The sequence below is a fragment of the Nipponia nippon genome, unplaced genomic scaffold, assembly GCF_047370975.1.
Source record: "Nipponia nippon isolate SJK-2023a ecotype South Korea unplaced genomic scaffold, ASM4737097v1 scaffold_1, whole genome shotgun sequence".
Taxonomy (NCBI): Eukaryota; Metazoa; Chordata; class Aves; order Pelecaniformes; family Threskiornithidae; genus Nipponia; species Nipponia nippon.
Window position 1 is genome coordinate 104,874,316 of NW_028262290.1, and position 22,392 is coordinate 104,896,707.

The following is a 22,392-nucleotide window of genomic DNA, read 5'->3' on the forward strand; positions in this document are numbered from 1 at the left end:
AGCAATTCAGTACTAATTTTCACCATCCACAACGTGACCAGAAGGCCTAAGACACACATGACTGACATCTCTTATTTCTTCAGATGGTCCTGTCCAGAGAAAAATCACTAGTGTTCCAAGTTGGGAAAGTCTGAATTCTAAGCAGCTAAACAAATTCTGCTACATACCTCAATATCTTTAACAGTTACTACATTGTTAAACAAGAGTTCCCTTAACTTAGAAATTATCTTTCTAAACTGCTTTTTTTTCCTCGCATGATTCCTCAAATTCTTTAAGTGATTGCAGATCAACATATATAACTGAATATATTTCACTATAATTCAATTTTAACTATTAAAATCCAACACTTAGTAAACTCATCTAAAATGAAATAACTTCCTCTTTCATGAAAAAAACCATACAATCAAAATCAACTGCACATTCTTCAGGTTCTGGGTCAATTTGGATCACATTCTCTGTCCAACTCTGACCAGTTAAGTGAATAAATTTCTATAATACATAAGAAATAATGTACTCTTGCACGTAACTCACTTGTTTGCCAGCACGTCTGACAACTGCCCCGATGACAGGGTTCTTCACATCTGTGAAGCCCACAGTTGAGTTTACGACCACAAACCAAAGAACACTTATGTTCTGTGTCCTAGGGGAAGGCAAAAAAGAAAAGGAGAATTAAACTATAAACCCCATTTGTTTATTTTTCTCTGTGAGGTCACAAGCTACTAACTGACAAAACTGTATAGTGCAAAAAAATAGCTTAGGCCTGATCTATACAGTCGCTGTATGGATACACAACTTTTAAAGCGGATTCTGTTAAGACCTCTGTTGCAGACATAGCTACATCACAGCTTATGCTTCCTGTATTAAGTATCTTGTATTAAGTATTCTATTAAGTATCTTGCTTCTTGTATCCTTCCCCTCCCCATTCACCCTGGAATCACTGCATTGACAAAAAGCACCTTTACACTGATTTAATTGCATTAAGGCTGGAACATGGTTTTACATTTATAACGATACCCATAAAAACAAATGCTGCAAAATAAACGCACACACACGAACTTTTTGAGCATGACCAATACTGCAAATAGAGACTGAAGATGCACAAAAATTGAAAGATACAAAAACAAAAAAATCTTTCAACATCACAACGAAAACCAAACACACACCACAATGAATAGTTTTATAAAACCACACATAAACTTACCACACAGCAAACTTCATTACACTTGTGTCGTCCACATGATCTTTTCTTGTTGCATCGCTTGTCACACATGAACGTAATAGCAGCTATTAAAAACAAAAACAAAACAAAAACAAAACAAAACCAGTCACAACTCATACAGCTTTGCTTATGCTGAGAACAAAAGCTGCGGTGACAATATTATGCTAAGGCTGTTGCAGAGCATGGTCTAGAAGAGACTAATACAGAGTAAGTCAGCAAATTTTAATTTACTTGCTCTTCCACATTTAACTCCCCATGTGAACACTTGGCTTCCATTAAACGAACAGAAAGGAAGAGCAGAATACATGAAACTAGTTTATTTCACATTAGTCTTTACACCATAAACTCTGCACAACAGAACACAGAAAACAGGATATCCTGATACACCAGAGTACCACAAACGTCCAAATTGGTAAGGCAGTAAAAGTCAGCTAAATACAACTACTGCTGATATGCTCATGAAACTAGTGCTAACAAAGAACATCCTTATCACTATCCACAGGTAACAAAAGCAATCACTTCTGGATTCTGAAAAGGAAAGTCTTCATAGACAAAAGCTCAAATTAGGAAATATGCCTATTACTACCTTATATATCTTGTAAATAAGTACCTCAGTATGACAGGGGTCCATCAAGTAAACATGTCACTGAGGTGAATTTTGAAATGCTACATCCAGAATACCAAGAACTGTCAAATGGGAACACTCAGCCAGGCTCAGATGCAAAGACCAGCAGCATACAACTGTGAAGCACAATCAAAGCTTGTATTTCCCCAGGAACTTAGATAAGAGCAGAGCAAAAGCATTACTTTGCATCTGAGCTGTGCAAGTTGACCCAAAGGCATGCAGGATGCCGAGGGTAACCCACTGAATATGGCAGGTGGCATAAGAAACTCTTCAAATTGAAATAGACAGCTTGTCTGGAATCTTTGAGATCAAATGCTGAAGAAGTCTTTCCTTATATAAAAGATGGATAGAAATCAAAGAGGTTTATTTCAAACCTCTTCCCAAAAGTACCAGCATCTCAAGAAATTACCAACTTGGCACAGAAGTATGGATAAAAGAAGCAGTACAGATCAGAAGTTTCCCAACTTCATTTATCAACCCCAAAATTAATATGAGCTGTGTATCGTTTTTAAAACAATTTCACATTATATATGTAACATAATATTGTACCTTTATTTCTGAGGAGAGCACATGGGACTTCCTAGGAAGCAAACAGGTAGCCATTAGGTTAAAACAGATTGAAACTTACTTATCTAGAAAACACCTAGTCACATGATACAGAAAAAAGCAGCAGTCTCAGTTTTCATGTGTATACATGCATACTTTCTGTATACAGAAGTGAAACAAAAGCTGGGAAAAAATCCTCAAATCTTTTAAACACAATACTTTTTCCTTAGAGGTTCAATACCAATTAAAAAAAATTGTAGCTTTGTATTCCCCACTTAATTCAGCAGATAATGCTGTGAAGTGACAGAAACATGTTTGTCCTAAGAAACCAGAAACTTGCATGGCAGAAACCAAAAAAGAGAGAGAGAGAAAGTGAAGTCAAATCTCATGATCAAAGAAGTCTTACCTAGATTAAAGACCTCAACATGAAAATAAAAGGTGATGTATGAAAAGAACATTGTTGATCGACTACATTAACCTTCAGTCATCACAACTTTACATTCTGAGTTGTCATTTCTGAGCATTACAATTTTTATGACTGATTTAAATTATCACTGTAGTTCACTCATACTTTTTCAAGCAGCAGCTTTCTGGTGCCTGAGAAGCTGATTAACTAACCCCCAAATCTCACTACTTCGTTTCAGGCCTCAAAATGAAAGATAATCTGAAGCCTTCTACTCCATAACTACCTTCAGCAAACTTGCAGGAGAAATCTGTTCCAATCTCAAGCAAAACTTCAGACATTTCTATGAACTCATAGACATATATTCAGAAGCCATCTCTGCTTATAGATGATACATAATAGGTCAGAAAAGTCATTAAGACTCCTGTGATAGTAGCCAAAGATTTCAAAGCTATGATCACAGAAAGTAGCATAGTTGAAAAATATACTAATTATTATATAACAATTGCTGAGAATCTGCTGGGTCACTATATAAATGTACAAAGAATGGCGAAGAGTGAAAACTTCATATTCTCCCCAAAAAATTCTAGAACAAACCTACAAGCTATTACTATAAAATTTTAGTTAGCTTTTTATGTTAGGCTACCTTTCTTCTCTCAGTTTACATAACTCTTGGTAAAACTACCATTCTTTGTGTTATATAAATACTGCAGGATAATACAGGACTTTGCAGCCAGCATAAACAAGCAGAATTCTGTGTAAACTCTGCAAAAAATACTTCAAAAAATTGCCTTCACAGTAAGTAGCCTCTGCTAGCACTTCACAGTATAATCTAGTTAGCATCTATCAGTCAGTATACAATGGAGGTTCTTGCAACTAAGGAGCACAGCACCTCTTACACTTCTTAGCTTTCTTTTCATCAACTACTTCAGCTCCTTTTTCTCCACAGCTTTAAAAAACAACAAAGATTACCTGTTTCCATGGTCAAGCTTCATAAACTCACCTTTTTTTTGAAGCCACACCTACAATAAATATTTGATGTGTGAGAACATGGTCTACAGTCTCCTTCATGGCAAAGGCTTTCACATGTATGAATGAACTCTAGCAAAATGAAAATACAAAGATTAACAATTAATAAAAAAAAAACATGGCCTAGAACTTCATATTTATTAGGAGCATCACTGGTCAAAGATTACGTGTAGCTGGGTTTCCAAACAAATTAACTATTTTAAGTTAAATGTGCATAAAATTTTGCTATTATTTTCAACTTTGTAATCCTGAATCTATAGACTAGAGTTTCAGGTCTACAATTAACTTTGAAAATGCATACACTTTAAATATTTTTTACATTAACGTATGGGGGGGGGGGGGGGGGGGGGGGGATTTTGTGTGATACTATCTTACCCAAATTCCAGGAATTTTAAGTAATTTTTTCTTCCTTTTCAGCCCAAAAGAATGCCTTACTATGCATACCTTCATATTTCACTTAACTAGGTTAACTGAAATTCAACTAAAAGCAAAATTACTCATTCCTTTTCTACTTGTTGACCTTGGAGTGACAGAATGCGTAAGTCATTAATAAGAAGCCCTCATCTTGACAACATTGGTCTCTCTCCTCTCTAAAGTCTAACAAATCACAATTAAATATGTTGTCTGTAAAACTGGAGCTTCACACAATCTCACAGTTAAATACACTTCAGTTACCTAATGTACTTATTGCAGTGTCAAATTGCTTCTGCTCATAACTTTCTCCAACTTTCCAATGCTACTTTTTACTTCATGACCCTCTTACAGCAGCAGAAAATGAGTATTTACTGAAGGTATCTGAACAAAGTCATTTATCTCTACCAGTCTCCACATGAAAGTCAAAAATCTAGGTAGGCTTTTAAGACATCAGTACCTACTACTCTCTGGAAATTCCTACAGCTCTATTCCTCTACCGATATAGGAAACACGCAGGCAAACAAAATTTAAAAGGCTAGCTAGTGTTAGTGCTTTCTAGACAAATATATTTCCTCATTTTAAGGTATCATTATGAACAAACGACCAGACTGCACACTCTGCAGTGGCTTTTACACTCAGTTTGGTTAAAACCCAAAATCACTGATCAAATATTTATTTCTTAAAATGAAACAGTTAAGGATCACTTTTTTTTTTTAAACAATGAGATAATTTGAATACTCTGATGCAGAAAGTTCTAATTACCATAGCTACCACAAGAAAGGGGTTTGCCACATGTTTTTCCACACGATGGGATAGGGTCTGTGCATATTTTACGTTCAACACATCCTAGTTCCAGTAACTTGCTGAGAGGAGTCTGACCACAGGGACAGCGATACACTACTTGTGGAAGTCGTGGACAGAGCTGGCAAGGTTGAGGATGGCATACTTGCGTACAGTTGTGCCTCCCACAATTTAATTTTCTGGAAAAAAAAACAATGAAACAAAAAACAAAACAAAACAAAGAAAAAGGGGAGTTATCTAAGAGTATCATGATCACTGAGTGTGAATAAAATGACCTTTTTCTTTTCAGAAGCCTAAATTATAGTGACCTTACTTGCCACATATATTCTGACATGAGAAATTCCCAAATCCATCTGAGAATTCTTCCTTTGTCCCACACAATACTTCTTTAAAGTTGCTTCCACAGTAACACACTGAAAGAAAGCAATATTCCACAGAAAACACAAGAGAATATCAGTGAGAAAACACCTCCAGCAGTACAGCAATTATAAAAAGGTAAAATGTGAAAAATTGTTACAGTCAGTTTTTAGAAGGATAATGAAGTTGCTCTTTAGATTTATTTCAGCAATAGAGGTTTCTCAGTCCTACAGAAGCTGGAATACCTGTTTTATTTATTTTGATAAGGAGAGAAAAACTAAAGGTGAATCACTATCCGGAGAAAAAGCTTACTTATTAAAGCAGTATACATAACAAGTTAATTATTACCTTAAAAGTTGAGAAAATTAACTTGCAGTTTTCTATATAAACTGTTCAACAAAAATGCGTTCATATACTGGCACACATACTTGGACAATTTAATTTCCATTCAAGACCAAGTTTAGAAAATTTTAACAGAATCCACGAGTAGCTTGTTGAAATGTGCTTTCCTTTAACTCTTTCTATTCTTCTTCCATGTACTGTTTAATCAAGTCTCAGAATTATAGTAAAAGATTAAATAGGATCATGAGACAATTCAGGTCAGAAGGGCCCTCAGGCGATCAGCTAGTCCAAGCCCTTACTTAAAGCAGAGTCAGCAATGAGATCAGACCACATTACTCAGTATTTTATTCAGTTGGGTCTTGAAAACCTCCAAGTTTCCAAGAGAGTTTTTCCTTATAGCTAGTTATAACATTTCAACTTAGGCTTATTGTCTCTCATCCTCCCCCCATGCACAGCCTGTCTCTGTCTTCTTGATTATCTCCTATTAGCTATTGAAATGCCACTACTCAGCCTTCTCAAGCTAACAAAGCCCATTACCACCAGCCTGTCCTAATAGGGCACATGCTCCAACAGCCTAATCATCTTGGCAGGACTCTTTCTAGTCATGTTTATATTCTTATTTAAATATATAGTGATGCTGACACATTTTCAATTTTTTAAATATTCTAGCAATAGATTTTGGTTTTGTTAAGTAAAAATAAAGCACTTGCCTCTTGGTACTGTTTTTTTTCACCCTCTTGTTTTCATAGTGTAGAGTGGATATACATAAGGCATTCCAATACTTACCTTGCTGTGCTGTTAATTGGCAAGGTGAACATTTTCCTGCATGGCACACTTGAGTACAGCTGTGCTTACCACAGTTTAAAGTATTTCCACATACATTAGAACAATGAATTTTTGTTGATTGGCCACAGCGAACTGAATGACTGTAGAGAAACGACACCATAGTCTGTCAGCTACCTTAATATCTACAGAGCATTTATTAAAAAGGAAAATACTTTTTCAGTAAAATGCCAAAGCCTTTGAAAGGAAGCATAACTTATTAAAGAGTTTTTAGGAAATAACTCCCCCTATCTTTCCCTCTGCTTCCCATCTCCCACTCCCCTAAAATAGGACACTTATCACAGTAGTGAGTCTATGTGATCTTGCTATGTAAAATAAAATTCAGTAATCTACAACCAATCCATTTTTCTACTGAAGACAAAGTGCTTTCAATGACAAATACTGCCACAGAAATAGCTGTACCTTCTTTTGAAAAACTAAGATCACTTAATATTACATTCGAACTTTCAGAAATAATTGTAAAAGTCTGAAAACCTTTTTTCTAGAGCAAGAATGCTAACACTGAAACGGGGTTTTGGTTTGTTTTGGTTCTGGAAATGAGCACAGGCAAACATTTTATTACACAGAATCAGTTCCAGGTAGCTAGAACAGGGACTCTAAAGACTCAGAACAACTGAATATGAGAGATCACAGATAGTATGAGCAGTACAGTCTTGCTGTTGGCAATGACGCTATATGCGTCAAACATGCAAGGAAAAGACAGCCTTCAGTCTGGCATATACTACAGACTTCTCTCTTGCTAGTGGTAGAGCGTCCCAGAAATGTATGTGTTATTTTTGAAATTATTATTTCTGGAATGGAGTAACTCAACATTACATTCCATTCAGACAGAAAAGGTGTGAACCTTTTTCTACTTCTTCCTCCGTCTCTTCTACAAAATAAAATAAAGAAATACTAGAATAGGATTTCAAAATTAAATCAATTCACAGACTGCTTGGACAATTCAGCTACATGTATCATAAACTGATTTTAATACAGACCACTCTTTTTAAATTATTTTTATTTTCTTAAAAGATTAAAAGTAATTGCATTTTTTTAAAATATAAAATTCTCCAAGTTATTTTAGCGCACAAATAAAAGTTACAGCTTAGAATAGAATAAACTTTGTTCTGTAAACTTCTAATAAACTATAAGAAAGTAAAAATTTATTATATAAACTTTTAATAAACTATTCTTATATAAACTTTGTTTGTATAATAGAAGCGTTCTCACCTTGTTTGTCCACATTCACATGTTTTTGTCACAAAGGCTGGGCACGAAGGGCAAGGTCCTGGATGGCACAGGCTTAAAAAAGTCAGAAAAGCAAACAAAATTGTAAAGTTACCTTTAGCTTTACTACAGTCCCAGAGAAACAATCCACCATGACCCAATCCGCAGTGCATTATCAGAACATTATACAAGCCACCTACACTGCTGCAGGGTATGAAAGCATTATTAACACAAGGAAAAAAAAATATTAGATTATTACAGTTGCATCAGTCTCAAATGTCACTGATGTTGAAGGAAAAGCAGTATTCCTGCTGCTGTCAAATCAATAGTAACAGTGCTACTAACACATTTCATATTTTGCATTTCACCAGCAGACATGCATCAACTGCGTTCATCACTGATAACACTCAAAACAAATATCACATGTGCAAACCATTAATACATTTCTTTCTTCAGTGATCTTAAATAAATTAGAGAGAAAAATTTCTCTATGAATTTCTTCTTTTGAGTTGGTGGCTTTATCTTTGAACTCAGCATTTCTAACGCCACCAGTAAGAGTTGTTGCTCCTCTTCCTGTAAGGTAACGCATGGGAGATGCGGCAAGTCTGCCTCAGTTTTCTTTCTTACCACCAAGTACAATTCCCTGTGAGTGTCGTCAATGCCAGTCCTCTACTTGATCATCAGATCTCACCTCCTACTTAAAGAAACACTAGATGGTCCCTATCTGCATATAGGACCTCTGCTGGGCACAGACAAGCCCAGGTTTGTGAAATTACATTTAACTTGTCTGCACTCTTTCTTAGCTAGCTCCCAGTTCCTTTCATTTGCAAATACAGCAACTCTCCTGTGGAGCAATTATTATTGTTCAGGACTGACTAGCCCAGATGCCCTAGCTAAAAGAAAAAAAAAAAAGGCAAAAAACCCCCATAAACACAGACTACCCAATTACATGGTAATTACTAAATTCCCCAAGTACAGTCGCTACACAAATACTAATTAGTACACCAGTTACTACAGTCATATGCAATATAATTGAGTCACGTCAGCAGTTTGTCAACAGTGGTCAGGCTCCCTTTTCCTCTACCACTCCTCCCCGTTGACAACAAGGTCTAATCTATCACCCAACTTATGTCAGCTCTAACAGTAAAGTCAAACGATTACACAATAAACCAATTCACCACCAAAAAACACACCACCAAAAAAAAACCAACCAACCCACACCACCAAAAAAACCACAATCCTCCCTCTTTGATAAATCAGTTTTATGGCATAATGAAGAGTTAAATAAGCACCAGAGCAGGGACAAGGAAAGGGAGAAAAGAGCAAAACTGGATGGAGCACAGAAAATACGATACAGAGGGAAACAGAAAGAAAGCAAAAGAATTAAATGAATTAAAACTGTACTGTGGAACTTCAGGCAATGAGAATTAACTTATGCATTCTGCAACAGAAAACCTCTTGTAAAAGGACAGCACTATATATTTCACTGTCCTGGATTCAATTCTCACAGACCCATGTAGGATTCTAAAGGCTGGATGCCAGCTTATAAACTTAAGAATCAGATTAAAAATAGATATAAACTCAAAATACTACGATCTAGGTTACAACCTGGAAAAGGGAGAAGACACATCATCTTCAGAAATCTTGTCACGTTACGTTTTCTACCTGGTATATTATTTTCCTCAACACTGTCATATTCAAGCAATGTTAACATTGCTTCCACGAGCCCAGTCTTGGCGTGCTTTCTGATGATACTATACCACACAACAGCAATTTATACTGATCACAGATATTTTTAAGTTGTAAATACCTATAATAGTAGACTGCAATCTTACAGCAAGATTCCTTCTGTTAGGAGAGTATCACGCAATTGATTTCCAGACATCTCTAAGTTTTGATAATGTGTGTTTCTGAGACAATTTTAAGTAAGCTTGTGTCATTTTGTTAACATGAACAGAAAAATTCTAGTAATGCAAAAAACTAACCCTTTGAAACCAAACTTCTGTCTTTAAAAATAAGTATTCTTTATGCATTCCCCCCAGATACACTCACTTGCATGCTACTTATTTAGCAAGTCTCTGGTACAATTTGGTTTATGCAGAAGCTACAGTATATTTACAGTTCCAGGATTCACTTGATCGATACAACAACAGTTAAGACAGAAATTCAAATTTCATTCAGCACACAGAAACACACAGGAAGTGCAGAAAATTCTCCTTAGATGATAAAGATGGGTGATACTGTAGAGTTTTAGTCTGTTTTAAGGGACTAAGAAAAAAGTTAAAGTTAAATGACTTAATAGTGTTACAAACTAAACTCAAAAAGACAGGCTGAAGACTTCAGTTCTAACTTCTGTTCAGTGAACAAAGTCTTATTTTTACTGAAACTCCATTACCTATCATCAGCATGGAGGATTTAGCTCACAATTTACTGCTGCTGCTCCAGAGAACCGGCATACAAGAAAGGTTGTGATGATAGATACATCTAGACGTAGGAAAAATTAAACTTCCATTTACCTGACAGTGAAAATACTAGATACTGTAAGACAGCCCAAAGGGACTTCCAGTAACTGCTGTGGAAAAGATTACAGCATCAAAGATGTATGAAGGAAGTCCAGACACTAAAATTTAAACTAGTAGAGAGAAAATTTCATTTACTGCCTTTGTAAGACCTTTTTCAAATGCTCTCAAGGCCTTGCATGATTCCAGTTGGCAGGGAGATCTTCAGAGTTCTTCAGAGTTCACTTGAGAGTTTGAACTTTGGAGTTCATTGTCATGAAGTTTATTATCAGGAACATTTTCTTGAAAACTAAGCTAGATCTTTCTTTGATGTAGAACCTAACAGAGTGAAATGAATTTCAGTGTATTTAAACTAAAAACGTGAAAAGAACTCACTTTGATAAGGGCTATGCATGCCACAACTTACACTAGCAAAAGGCTTGCAAAGCACTCTCTTTTCAAACAGCTGCTTGCCTGTTCCTCAGCTCAGCCAAGAGAGCTGTTTATATAAATGGCTACTAACCCATTTCAATAAATCTGAGCAAATATTAAAGATTTGTTATTAAAACCGTGTAAAGTAGTCTCATTCATTTTCACCAAAATGGGCTAGCTAGTGCCACACTTAAGCATCCAACTAAACTCTACACCACGGAAAGGAGATTAACACAATGGCATCTACATTTAAAAAAAAAAAAAGTCAGATTGAGGAAATACAGTTGGGAATTGGCCAACCATTAAAATATCCATACGTGAGGCGGGGGAGGAAGGGAGTAAACCCCCAAACCCCAAAATATAAATGAATAACCAAAATACCACTTCAGTAGAAAATCATTTGTTCTGGTGGTATAAAGGGGATCAACACATAGGTGTAAGCTGGTAGGCTGAAGAATTCCTGTATCTCTCTAAACTCATTTTTTAAATTTGAACACCAATTTCAGACATTAATTACAAGTGTAAAAGAGATGCCAAATAATTTGAAAGCCATAACCACCAAGGTCATAAAACCTAAGGAAACATAGCTCTGATTCAAACTGAAAATATGCAGGATGCATACATGTTATTACAAAATTTTAGACAGTGCTTAAAGACAAAGGCCTCCAAAACAATGGTCTAACACTGCAAAGTAGACAACTATGATCAATTAGACCCCTCCCACATACAACACACTTCTTGCCTGAACCTTACTGTCATCCTAATCTCTCAACTAGGGTATGAGCTTTAATATCCTTTCCAAAAGCATTTATGTGATGCTGAGAGCTCTAGACATTCTTATTACCCACATCAGGATCTTTTGATCTCTTTTGAAACTTAATTATTTGCATCAATTTCTTGCAAGGAGATGCCCTGCCTAGCAGAATGCATTTGATGCGTTCTGAATTTGCCACCTTCTGATTTAACTGAAGGTCTCATTTCCTACTCAGGGAACACAGCAGGGTGAAAATCCCTGTATTTTTAATGTTTTCTTGATAAAACTAATCACTTTACAAAGTATTAAAGCAAAAGGATCCAAATCTTTTCCCATGACTTTTAATCCGATTCTTTCTCCTCAGCCACAAGAGTTTGATGCTTACTCAGTTTTAAAGGGAAAACAGATTCTCAAGTAACTTAATCCATTTTGATCCACTTCGACTTGCTACTTCATATTACATTAAGAATAATGTAACCACCTAAGCAGCACTTGGAATAGCACAACTGCCACCACCAAAAGATTACGTCACCAGTCACATCACTCTCAGAGTTGCTCATTCCACAGGGGACAATCGTTTGCACAAGGCTAGCATATAGCATAACACAATGCATACACAAGGCAGGCAGCGGGAGGGAGGCTGAAGTTTAGACCACCAACAACTATTACAATGGCTTACTTACACCACCTCCTGTACTTGCACATTTCATCTATGTGGCAGAGGGAGCAAATACAAGTATCCCAATGCAAAGCAATGAGAGCAATGTTCCTCTGATGTCACATATGAGGAGAAAAGGGGATGATGTTTGTTTGATCCTGGTAACATCACATCAGATAGCTGCAGTGTAGATACATGGTGTGTGGTTTCTGAAAACTCATCGACAATACTGCAATTCAGATTCTGTGGCTAAGCACTGCGTAAGTAATTCTGATATAAAGAGCAGAGGATAGCTATAAGCATCTAAATCTCCCATACTGTGATTGTTGATGTAATAGCCACAAAGAAAGATAAGAACTAAGCAAGAATCCCATGACTCATAAAGCAGGTTCCCCAAGACTCAGATTCAAGTCCCACCAATGAACAGTGTTCATAACAGGATTCATCCAGATTATCTCTGTCAGAGGCTCACGGACTGCAGATACAGAGGTCTGCTCAACTGGAAGACAATGGATGGAGCTGGACTTTAAATGACAGTCCCACATACTTCAACTACAAAAGGTTTCCCAGAATAGATGGGATTAAATACTGGAGAAAGGGCAACATCGAGAACGCCACACCAAGACTCAGACACCACACCAGACTCAGTCCACTGCCCATAACAATGGACACAGCCATACTATTAACTAAAGTCACACAGACTTGAGAAGAGCATGAATAGTTTACTCCAGAGAATTCATTGTCCAGTCATACTGTGAGGCAGAAGGTCTTGACAATGACACGAAACGTTAGACTGGCGGGGCAGGGGGGCGGGGGGGGAGGGGAAGGAAAAACAGAAAGGCTTTTAGGATCTCAGTGAGCAGAATGGCCTTTCTGGTTCAAACCTTATCACCTCATGGGAACCTGTGGGAGCAAGGGAAAAAGGTACACAGCAGATCCACAATCCAAAGAAACAAGTGCTTGCAGGAAGGAGTTCTGAGATCATCTAAACTCAAGCAAGAGCCACAAAACAGACTCCTGGTCCCGATGGCAACAAGTCCACCTTTGAGTACTCTCTCGAGGGAAAACTCTGCCCAGATACAGATCATGATCCGGACTTCTAGATCAGTTGAGGTTGTCCAGTGGAGAGGAGGTGGTAAGATAGACTGCCAAAGATGCATTCAGATGATAAAGCTCCACATTTCTAACTCCACCACTTCCTGATACAGCAAGAGGGAACCAGGTTTCTACTTGCTTTTTGATACAGCAGATAGAGGCAGAGTGTGTCCTCATAAATACCTAAGATTCCCACACGGGAGGAAGAAGTGTCCAACATATACTGAGCAATGTCCCAAACTGGGTAGCACTGATGCTGAAAGTGCATTCCTCTCCAGATCATTATCACAAATCAGAGACTGCCAAAACCACCCATTATCTTGATCTGCACTCTTGCTGTTTCCTTAGCTTCAGGGTTGGATGATCTCAGCATGGTTTTACTCATGTGGAACAATGCTGAATGATAACACTTTTAAATTTGCTACAACTTAAACTGGTAGCAAATTGTGACTTTAAAAAGTCACAATTTTCACAGCTCTTGATGCAGATCAGACTACCAGGGAGTATGAATTTGTAGCTTGCAATAGGCACAATACTGCCACCACTGCTCAGAAGACTTCCCAGAAGAGAATACCAGAGACTGAGCCTCTGCTGTAGAGTGGCACAGGAAAGAAGAGGAAAAGAAGAGCTGTTTCTTCCAAGCACTATAGGAAAGTTTGTCAGGTAGCAAACTGCAGTCAGGGAGTTCTCAAAGTAGTCAAGGAGTCTACTTATTTCTGACTGGGCAAAGAAGTTCTCCACGGACACATGCCTCTCCTGAGATGGAAGCCAGAAGCTGGCCTCCAAGACAATCAGTGTTCTGCTGAGTCAGGATATCAGCTACATCAAGCAGAGTCTGAAAGCTGATCTGTGTTTCAGTTTTACTCTGCAAACCACAGTGAGGAGGATCTAGTACGACAATGAATTAAGAAAACAGCTATAGCACTGAAATGACAGTCTGAAAAGAAATCAAATATAATATTTTCATGTGTGGGAAAGAAGTATTAAAGAGTAAAAGAAATATTCTTTCTTTCAACAATATGTTGAAATACGTTTGAAACAGAACGCATTAAAGAAAAAGTTTGGAGTAAAGTTCTAGTAAAGTTCTGAGTTTTAGTAAACCTTGGAAAAAGTGTAAGATGACTGAAGTTTTTGATTGTGTACCAAGAGCAGAAACAATTGCTTCTGACTATTAAAAACTTCTCAAAACAGAAATATCAACAGGCATTATGGACCAACTTTCATACATGGAAAATGAAGCTAGATACACTAGGAACAACATATGATTTATTTTTCTGACTAGCAAGCCCATTTATACATTGAAAAAGCTTGCCTAATGCTGTTAACCTTATCAATATAATACTACCACAGTGCTAAAAAAAAATCTCAAGGAAAGCATCCAAAACTGAAAATAGAACTGGTCTTCTTTGCCTTTCTTCATTGAATTATACTAATAAATGTTAGCAAAAACAATCCGAATTATGTATACCGATTAAGATCTCCATGAGGGATTCTGGTTCAACCATCTGGTGGTCTCAACAAACAGATAAATACATATAATGCCCTCTTAACAGTTTATAAGCCAAAGAAAAGAAAAAGAAACAAAGGACAGAAGTAAGCGGTTCTTTAGTTTAACCAAGTACCACTGCTCTTAGATTAAGATAGACAAAGACTATTACAGGAAAAGCAGCACTTAAAACGTCTGGTGGACCACTGGACACACATTTAAAGTTACTTCTATTCACTATTATTTCTCTACTTCAATGAAAGTTCTTGAAACAAAGTCAGGCAGCTGGTTCAGTTCCTAAAATATAATGGAAATGTTGTTACAACTGTTGTTGCTGACCTCCTGTTCATTCTCTCCTATGAACTCACTTTAGACATACAATCACAAATAGCCTCTATTTCTTCCAGGCTTCAGTTGAGCTATAAACCAAATACACCTCTAACCATATCCTATAGTCAAAAAATACCCAGATACAGTCTTCAGAAATTTTCTCTAGATCATTTCAATATTCATATAATAAACATTTACTTACATGTTACAAAGATGTGGACAGTCCAAACACTGTCTCTTCTTTCCACAAAGTTCCCCACAGCTATGTGGGATTTCATTTCTATTCCATTCAGGATTGTGCACCTTACCTAAACCATGTCAAAGACAAAAACATATTTATTGCCTTGAATACAATACTGAATTTGAGAAAAATATCACACCAAAAAGAAAAAGCTGTATTTTCAATACTGGCAGTAGTCTTTGAAAAACAAAATGACACAAGATGTTTTATGTTTTTCTCAGCTTTCGGTGTCAATATATACTCAACTTCTTTAAAAGTAAGTGCCACTGGAATATCAAGCTCTAGAAGATTCTTTCCTTCTATGCTCCCAGCAGGCACTTAGGTAGCTAGTATTTTACATTTAATTTTCTTCTATTTTATCAGTTTAATTTAAAGTCCCCTTTAGTTGGTCAGGGTGCATAGTAGGTAAGAAAATTAAAGGGTGAAACTCCCTTGCTGCCTCAACACAGAAGAAAACAAGCAAACAAACAAAAAGACACCATTGCCAGAAAGTAAGATCTAGCTGGTAAGGTGATGGGGAATAGGGGCAGAATGAAATGACTGGGCAAATTATAAAAGTCACTTCTCTCAAAAGAAGCAGACTCTACATAAATCTAAACATTAAAGGTTGACATTTTTATGAATGCGGCAGGAAGTCTTGAACAAGAATTGATAAATCCCATATGTTAGTTTCAAGTATTCTCTATTTCAGATAAGTACTCAAACCATATTTTAATCTGAAATGCTGTTAGCAGATCTTATAGCTCTGAGTGCATGAGATGATCATCAAGGTTGAAGTTAATTGCCATGGTTAACACAAGCAAACCTAATTTGGCTCTCTGCAAGAGGGGAATGAAATTAACAATGAAGCAACTGAGCCAATGTTACAAATTTGAGTTGCAACAACTAAAAACACCAAGAAAATGTATTTTTGGCGACACAGTTATATAATTTTAACTCTTTTAGTACATTTTTGTGTATTCTACAAGTAGCAAGTTAGTAAAATACAAATAAACACCACATTTGGCATTTATTCACCAGAGTTTCAATTAAACTAGTTGAATACCCCGGTAAACCCTGAAAATTAGAAGATTAAGAAGAAAACTAAACTAGGAATTTCCTCATGGAATAGTGAAAAAAAACAACAAACCACACTTAACCATACTCAACACATAGGTAGTATTTTGCATCAAATAGAAGATAGCTTTGCATAAGCAACCGGTGATGTCCAAATGCTGTATCATTAATGTAAAGTTACCTATAGAAGATTAAAGTCTTATGTTCCAACACAGTGCTCTGCTAATATTAACCCTGTGGACAACTTGAGGTTCCTATTGTACATCTCCCAAAACTGTGAAACAGTCTTTAAGCTTAGGCAGAATTTCTTTCCTATTTAACAGATGGATGACCTGTCTTAAAAGTGTAATTTTCATTTGGAATCAAAACATTAATGGTAACTGAATTATTATCCCTGTAATTGTAAGATTTCACACGTTGTCATATAAAAACTCTGTCTTACCTGCATTGCACTGTTCTTAACTGACTCACTGACACATTTAGATAGACAGAACTTTAGATAAAATTCTCACCTATTACAGCATAAGTCTAGTTTCTTTAGAGCAAGTTCACTGACACCTAGTTCCTGTCTCAATTCCAGAATATTCTGTTTTGTAGAAAGCAAGGTGAAACTGTCCAGTGACTCTGACTTAAGGAAGGGAAAGCTACATGAAATCAACACAAATTTCAAAGTGTAAATCCGAAACAAAATTTAATTGCATGTATGCAACTAAGTAACATCATTCATTTCTCCCTTTTTGTCATACACTTACAGCTTAGTGAATGTCGTACTCACAACTCAAGAAAGACATAACACATGCAGGTTATTTCAGTCCTACAGAAAGCAAGCTTGTAGGATAGCAGCCCAATTCTATCATTATTTTATAAAAATCACTATTTTTACACAGTGATATGAAAATATTTATCACTTATGATTTAATATTTCATTTTTAAATGTTTTAAGCAACATGTGTGTGATTCTCTGCACAGCCACCTTCCAGTGTCAATAAAGTTTTAAACAAGGTTAAACTTCAGGGATGTAGGCAAACAAGCAGCAATATCGGAATTCAAATTAAGAATTAAAGTGACAAAATTGTTTTTCTTTGCAAAAGCAAGCAAGAAACTCACCACAGAAACACGTGTAAGTTTTAGGAACTTGCGTAGAAGCATTCTGACAAGCTGGACATCTCCAACCACTATTACCATCTGTAGATAAAAAAAATAAAGATAAAAATGACTTGAAGAAATAAAGGAGCTAATTTGCAAACCTAGAATAAGTGCTCTCACTGGGTTTCTTACCACAGCTGCAACCAAACTAAGTTTTCCATTTACTCAGAAGTGGTGAGAAAGCATGTTAATAAAAATGCATTTTATACAGTATCAAGATACACACAGAAGTGGTACTTCATCTGATCAGGCTCCAACTTTATATAGAGGCAAGAACAAATTTTAAAATCGCACTTTTTCTATTATCACATACCCTGTTATAAGACATTCTACTAGAATATAGACAGTCTTCACCATATCTAAAGATGCGAGAGAAAAAAAAAGCATTAAAGTGTTGGAAATTGGTGAGAAATATATAATTACCTACAGTCTTAAGCACCACCTGTATTTTCCTTTTCGTTATCATCTCATGTTATGAGTTTGTGTCTTGTAGAAGACCAATTTAGTATTGCTTCATGTCCAGAATAAATTAGTGCTATATAAATCAGAATAATCTACTTTAATTAATTTAAAGGTGACAATACCTAGCTATTGACTAGGACATTATTCTTCAAGTTGGTATTTTATTAAACAGTAGTTTTCTTGCTTCTGTGTTTCAGAAGGGTGTTGGTTAGCAGTAAAGGAAGAACTTCAGTGTAAGGAAAGCAACATTCATGAGATGTTTCCCAAATTCAGTACATATCTGGCTATGAAGAATACCAGTGTGAAAGCACTACTGAACACAAAGCAGGGCAGGGAGGAGAGAGAGAGAGATATTTTTTTACATAGAGAGAGAGAGATTAAAAAAAAATATATATACACACCCATATAAATTGATTAGCTCTTACTGTCTCTCCTAACCAATCAATTCAGTGTGCTGGTAAATTAATAAAGCTATGATTTTAGAACTGTTATTTGTGATTAAGAAATCTGACCAAGATTTATGATATTTTCACATTATGAATACAGGAGGGATTGCAAACAGGAAACCCTATGTGTGACACGACAACTGCACTGCAATGACAGGCACACCTAGGTTCGCTATCAATTGGATCCGAGACTTCTTACATTAGCCATCATAATGCACAACAGCAAAAATTTTCACAAAGTGGACATGATACAGATTATAGACTACTTTGACACTCTTGAAATGCAAATCTAAAGCATGTCTATTCTTTTCAATACTTGATGCCTATTCATACCCCTCGTTATCCTGGTTCATTTCATTGTGCCACCAAGACTGCTGCAGAGAGCTGTACAATTATGAGCTGAGCACCCATATGACAGTGGCACAAGGAGTATACTCTCATGCTCAAGACCAACTTGCATTTCCTGACCACGATTTTTTTTTATTTGACTGCTACAAACTGAAGCATCTCAGACAGAAGTGTTAAAAGCTACAGGTAAAAAGTGGCAGCGGGGGACTGAAAGGGGACAAAGCTGTCAGCACCTTATGTGGCTCCTCCCAAAGGCAGGATACTCAACCCTAAGGGATTTCCTATAGAATTACTTTGTACAGTATACTTAACTATTACATTAAAAATATAATTTCTTTCATTGTTATTCCATGTTATGTTTTTCAAAAGCTGTGAAGGTAAGCCTATCATCAAAGCTACAGGAAACCCAGCAGAAGGCCTCTCCTATCAACACCTCTCCCCAAGCAGGATGCCGAGTCTTCTACAAGCAACAGTTTCTCTAGAGTATAGTGAAGGTCCTTGTAAAACAGGAACGTTTTACCAAGGAAAACAGCCTTTCAAGATATATTTTGTTGTTCTTAATCATTGACTATCCTTTGCTCCTTTAAGACATAACTACATTCATGTGGGTCCACCCACAAGGAACATGCACGGTTGCTTTCCTCCAAAAATTCAAGAAATAAAAGTTTTCTTCCTGGATTCAGATGCAATTACAGTAGGATTGAATGACAGTAGGATGATTATTGACACCCACATTTGTAAGGAGTGGTCCTGTAATGACTCTTTACAAATCCTGATTACTGAAGAAAGTGAGAATGAGGATGACTCTACTGAATGAACATTCCAGTCTCATGAATCCTCTAATGAACAGGAGTGAAGCAGGCAAAATTCCAACCAAAGACACCAAAAGGACAGTTGTCTATGCAAAATCAACACACCTCACTCCCGTTTATTACAGATTGTTTTAGAATTTGCTATCCTCTCCTTCCTTCTGGGATAAAAGGATTCCTTACTTGTAATTATTTACCAAAATTTTTTCTATACACTTTCATATTGCAAGCATCCCTATCTGTAGCACTTTCAGCCACAAAAAATCTTTATATGTGGTACCATGCTCAGAACCCTGCCCCTTCCTATTGCATCCCTGTTGTCATAAAGGCACAGTGAATGATCTCCTGTTTCCAGAATCCTAAAGGATTAAAGGGCTCAAAAGATCCTTGAGTAGGAAGAACTGGAAATTATATATACAGACTAGGGATCTTTACATGTAGTTTCAAACAAGCAACTTTTCTCTTTACATGTTTGCCTACGATGAGTCATAGGTGATTACATAAGAAAGGATCCAAACACATCTGCTGGAATAAAGAGTGAATGCTAAAAGGCCACATTGCCAAAGGCAGCAGTACAGCAGGAATTTTCAACGTGTATACAATGATAGGTACATGAAAAGAACTCCAAACGATTTCAGTCACTTCAGCTGTAGTAGAATATACTAGAATCAACATTGGCAGTTTCAAGTTACCATTTCTAAAAGGTCTTATGCAGTTCTCCAATGAGATAATTTGTATCAGAATAAATTATTGCTTTGACTTCTCAGCTAGACACAATCAAAAGCATTTGTCCCAGTAACAAAAAAGTGACAACATTTGTCTAATAGCCAAGGCACACAGAATGGCTTCAGCCCTTGAACAGCATGGCTTAAGAAAAAAAGGCAAGTAGATTCATACTCTGACCACTGAAACTCAAAAGCCATCTTAGAGGGCAATATTGGATTGGTACAAACCACTAGCTCATCTGGAAGTGCAGGGCAGGGGCAGCAGAGAGAGCAGAGAGACCGTCAGTTGTGATAACTCAAATATCTCCAATCCTTCCAGCCAAAATAAAAATACCAGTAAAACTACCTTTCCTGCAAAGAAGGGAGCAAATGGCTTAAACTTTTGTTCCATCAATGCAAGGAGACAAGTCAAACACCATTGAAGCATCAGTTTTTAAAAGAAGTATAAGAAGGAAGGGGACAAGAGACAACAAATTCCCCTTTATAAGCATAACAAAGTAAAAGATCTTGTGTGCAATGAAGGTATTTTTGTCAGATTGACCTTAGCTGTGCAATATCTAAAGGTCACATTCCTCCAAGACATAATTCAAAATGTTAGTAAAAATGCTTGCTAAGGAGAAAGTTATGTTCCTCCTTATAGAAAAGAATCTTTCCACATGATGACAAAGTGATGCCTAGCACAGCTCCTCCTCTTGATCAGGACATCTCTAATACACAACGAAAATCCATTCTCTAGTTCTGAGTGCCACTGACAGTCTACGCAGACCAAGAATGCGCAATGCCCTATGACTCCTCACGGATAATCAGGAGATTCTTTCACCTGGCTTGGCCAAACTAAAACTCATTTTTCAGATGACCCTCAAGACAATAGAAGGCAAAGAAGCCTCTGAGGGAAGACACCTTTAGTAAAGCACATCTGAAAGAGTCCCTGAGAAGAGAGATACTGTAGGGTGCGAGAAGACTTTGTTACTGTAACCTAGGATAGTTCTTTGCTTCTTCCCACCCATGTACATAGAGTCCCAAGCATGTTTTATCTCATTGACATGGTAACCCAGGATACTTCATTTCCCCCACCTTTGCATGGGGGCCAACCTGACGGCCAGCTGCAGATCTCAGAATTCAGATAACAGCACCTGCATTACATCAGCAAGTGACTAATGAGCAAAACAGGACACTGCATATGGACCATATGTTAATCAGCACAAGTTTTATCCCTGCAGTGCATTCCTTTGTGCTTCACTCCTGAGCAGGGTTCCATTGCATTGGGTCCCCATGTGATTAGCCTTGGTGTCCCGGGGCTCCCACCATGGTAATGCTACACTTCCATTAAAGCCAAAGCTTTCACTTGCTGAGTGTTGTGCCTAGTCCCCAAGGGATCCACACCTGCTTTTCCCTCATAACAGATACCCATTACTATTGATCTGGAAGATGGAACTACATGAGAAGATACCCAAGGACGTTATCTACCTCATCCAAGTATTCAGGGTTTCTCCGATAGAAGGCTGTGATCACAAAAATTGTGAGAAATTATGTACGCATACATACTTTCAGCCTCCTGCTATGTGTCATAGAAATAAGAGCTGCTGTAAGGCCCCAAGTGGAGGGACATTCTCACTGAAACATTCAGTTGCTTCAAAAACATAAAGGAATGAACACTCAAAACTGATCTTATGAACAAAACATTCTCAGTAGGCTGAAAGTGAAATGTAGCAGTGAAAAGTTTGGGTGCTGAGATTAGATAAGTTTTCCTGGAATTCATTGTAACATTTGCAGAATTGAGCAGATTTAAAGTAAATTGTGTCCAAAAAAACCCAGTTTTTTTTCCTCTTCCAGAAAAACAGCGAAATTACTGAGTTAGGTAGATTAGTGTCCTATTTCTCTTCTGGTAGACAATAATTACTGCCAGGGTTCTAGTGAATTCCTCAACATTATACAAATCCTGAAAAGTAGAATCTACACTGAAACAACCTACAATAAAACAAATACACACTGAAGTACAAGTTCTAATCAAGATAGGGTAGCAGGGCCTTGCAGGTCAAGAAATATGCATCAGTGTCCTTACTGGAACTATGGAATCAGTGCTACTGAGGCTACCACCTTTAATTTCAATTAACGATT

At 36.9% G+C, this 22,392-nt stretch overlaps 1 protein-coding gene across 10 annotated transcripts in view; it reads right to left on the reverse strand.

Annotated features, from left to right (window-relative positions):
- Positions 1-22,392, reverse strand: part of NFX1 (nuclear transcription factor, X-box binding 1) — a 71,810-nt gene that overhangs the window by 36,109 nt on the left and 13,309 nt on the right. For all 10 annotated transcript variants that reach the window (XR_015706514.1, XR_015706511.1, XR_015706518.1 and 7 more), the window contains exons 4-13: positions 17,446-17,523; positions 15,244-15,349; positions 7,792-7,863; positions 6,523-6,662; positions 5,351-5,450; positions 4,999-5,216; positions 3,797-3,894; positions 2,394-2,424; positions 1,202-1,284; positions 532-640 (exon numbers count right to left, since the gene is read on the reverse strand). Coding sequence is in view for 4 of the 10 variants with exons in the window: in XM_087766000.1 (XP_087622126.1) it covers positions 532-640; positions 1,202-1,284; positions 2,394-2,424; positions 3,797-3,894; positions 4,999-5,216; positions 5,351-5,450; positions 6,523-6,662; positions 7,792-7,863; positions 15,244-15,349; positions 17,446-17,523 (1,035 nt within the window). In the remaining 6 variants the exon portion in view is untranslated. The remainder of the gene's footprint in view (positions 1-531; positions 641-1,201; positions 1,285-2,393; positions 2,425-3,796; positions 3,895-4,998; positions 5,217-5,350; positions 5,451-6,522; positions 6,663-7,791; positions 7,864-15,243; positions 15,350-17,445; positions 17,524-22,392) is intronic.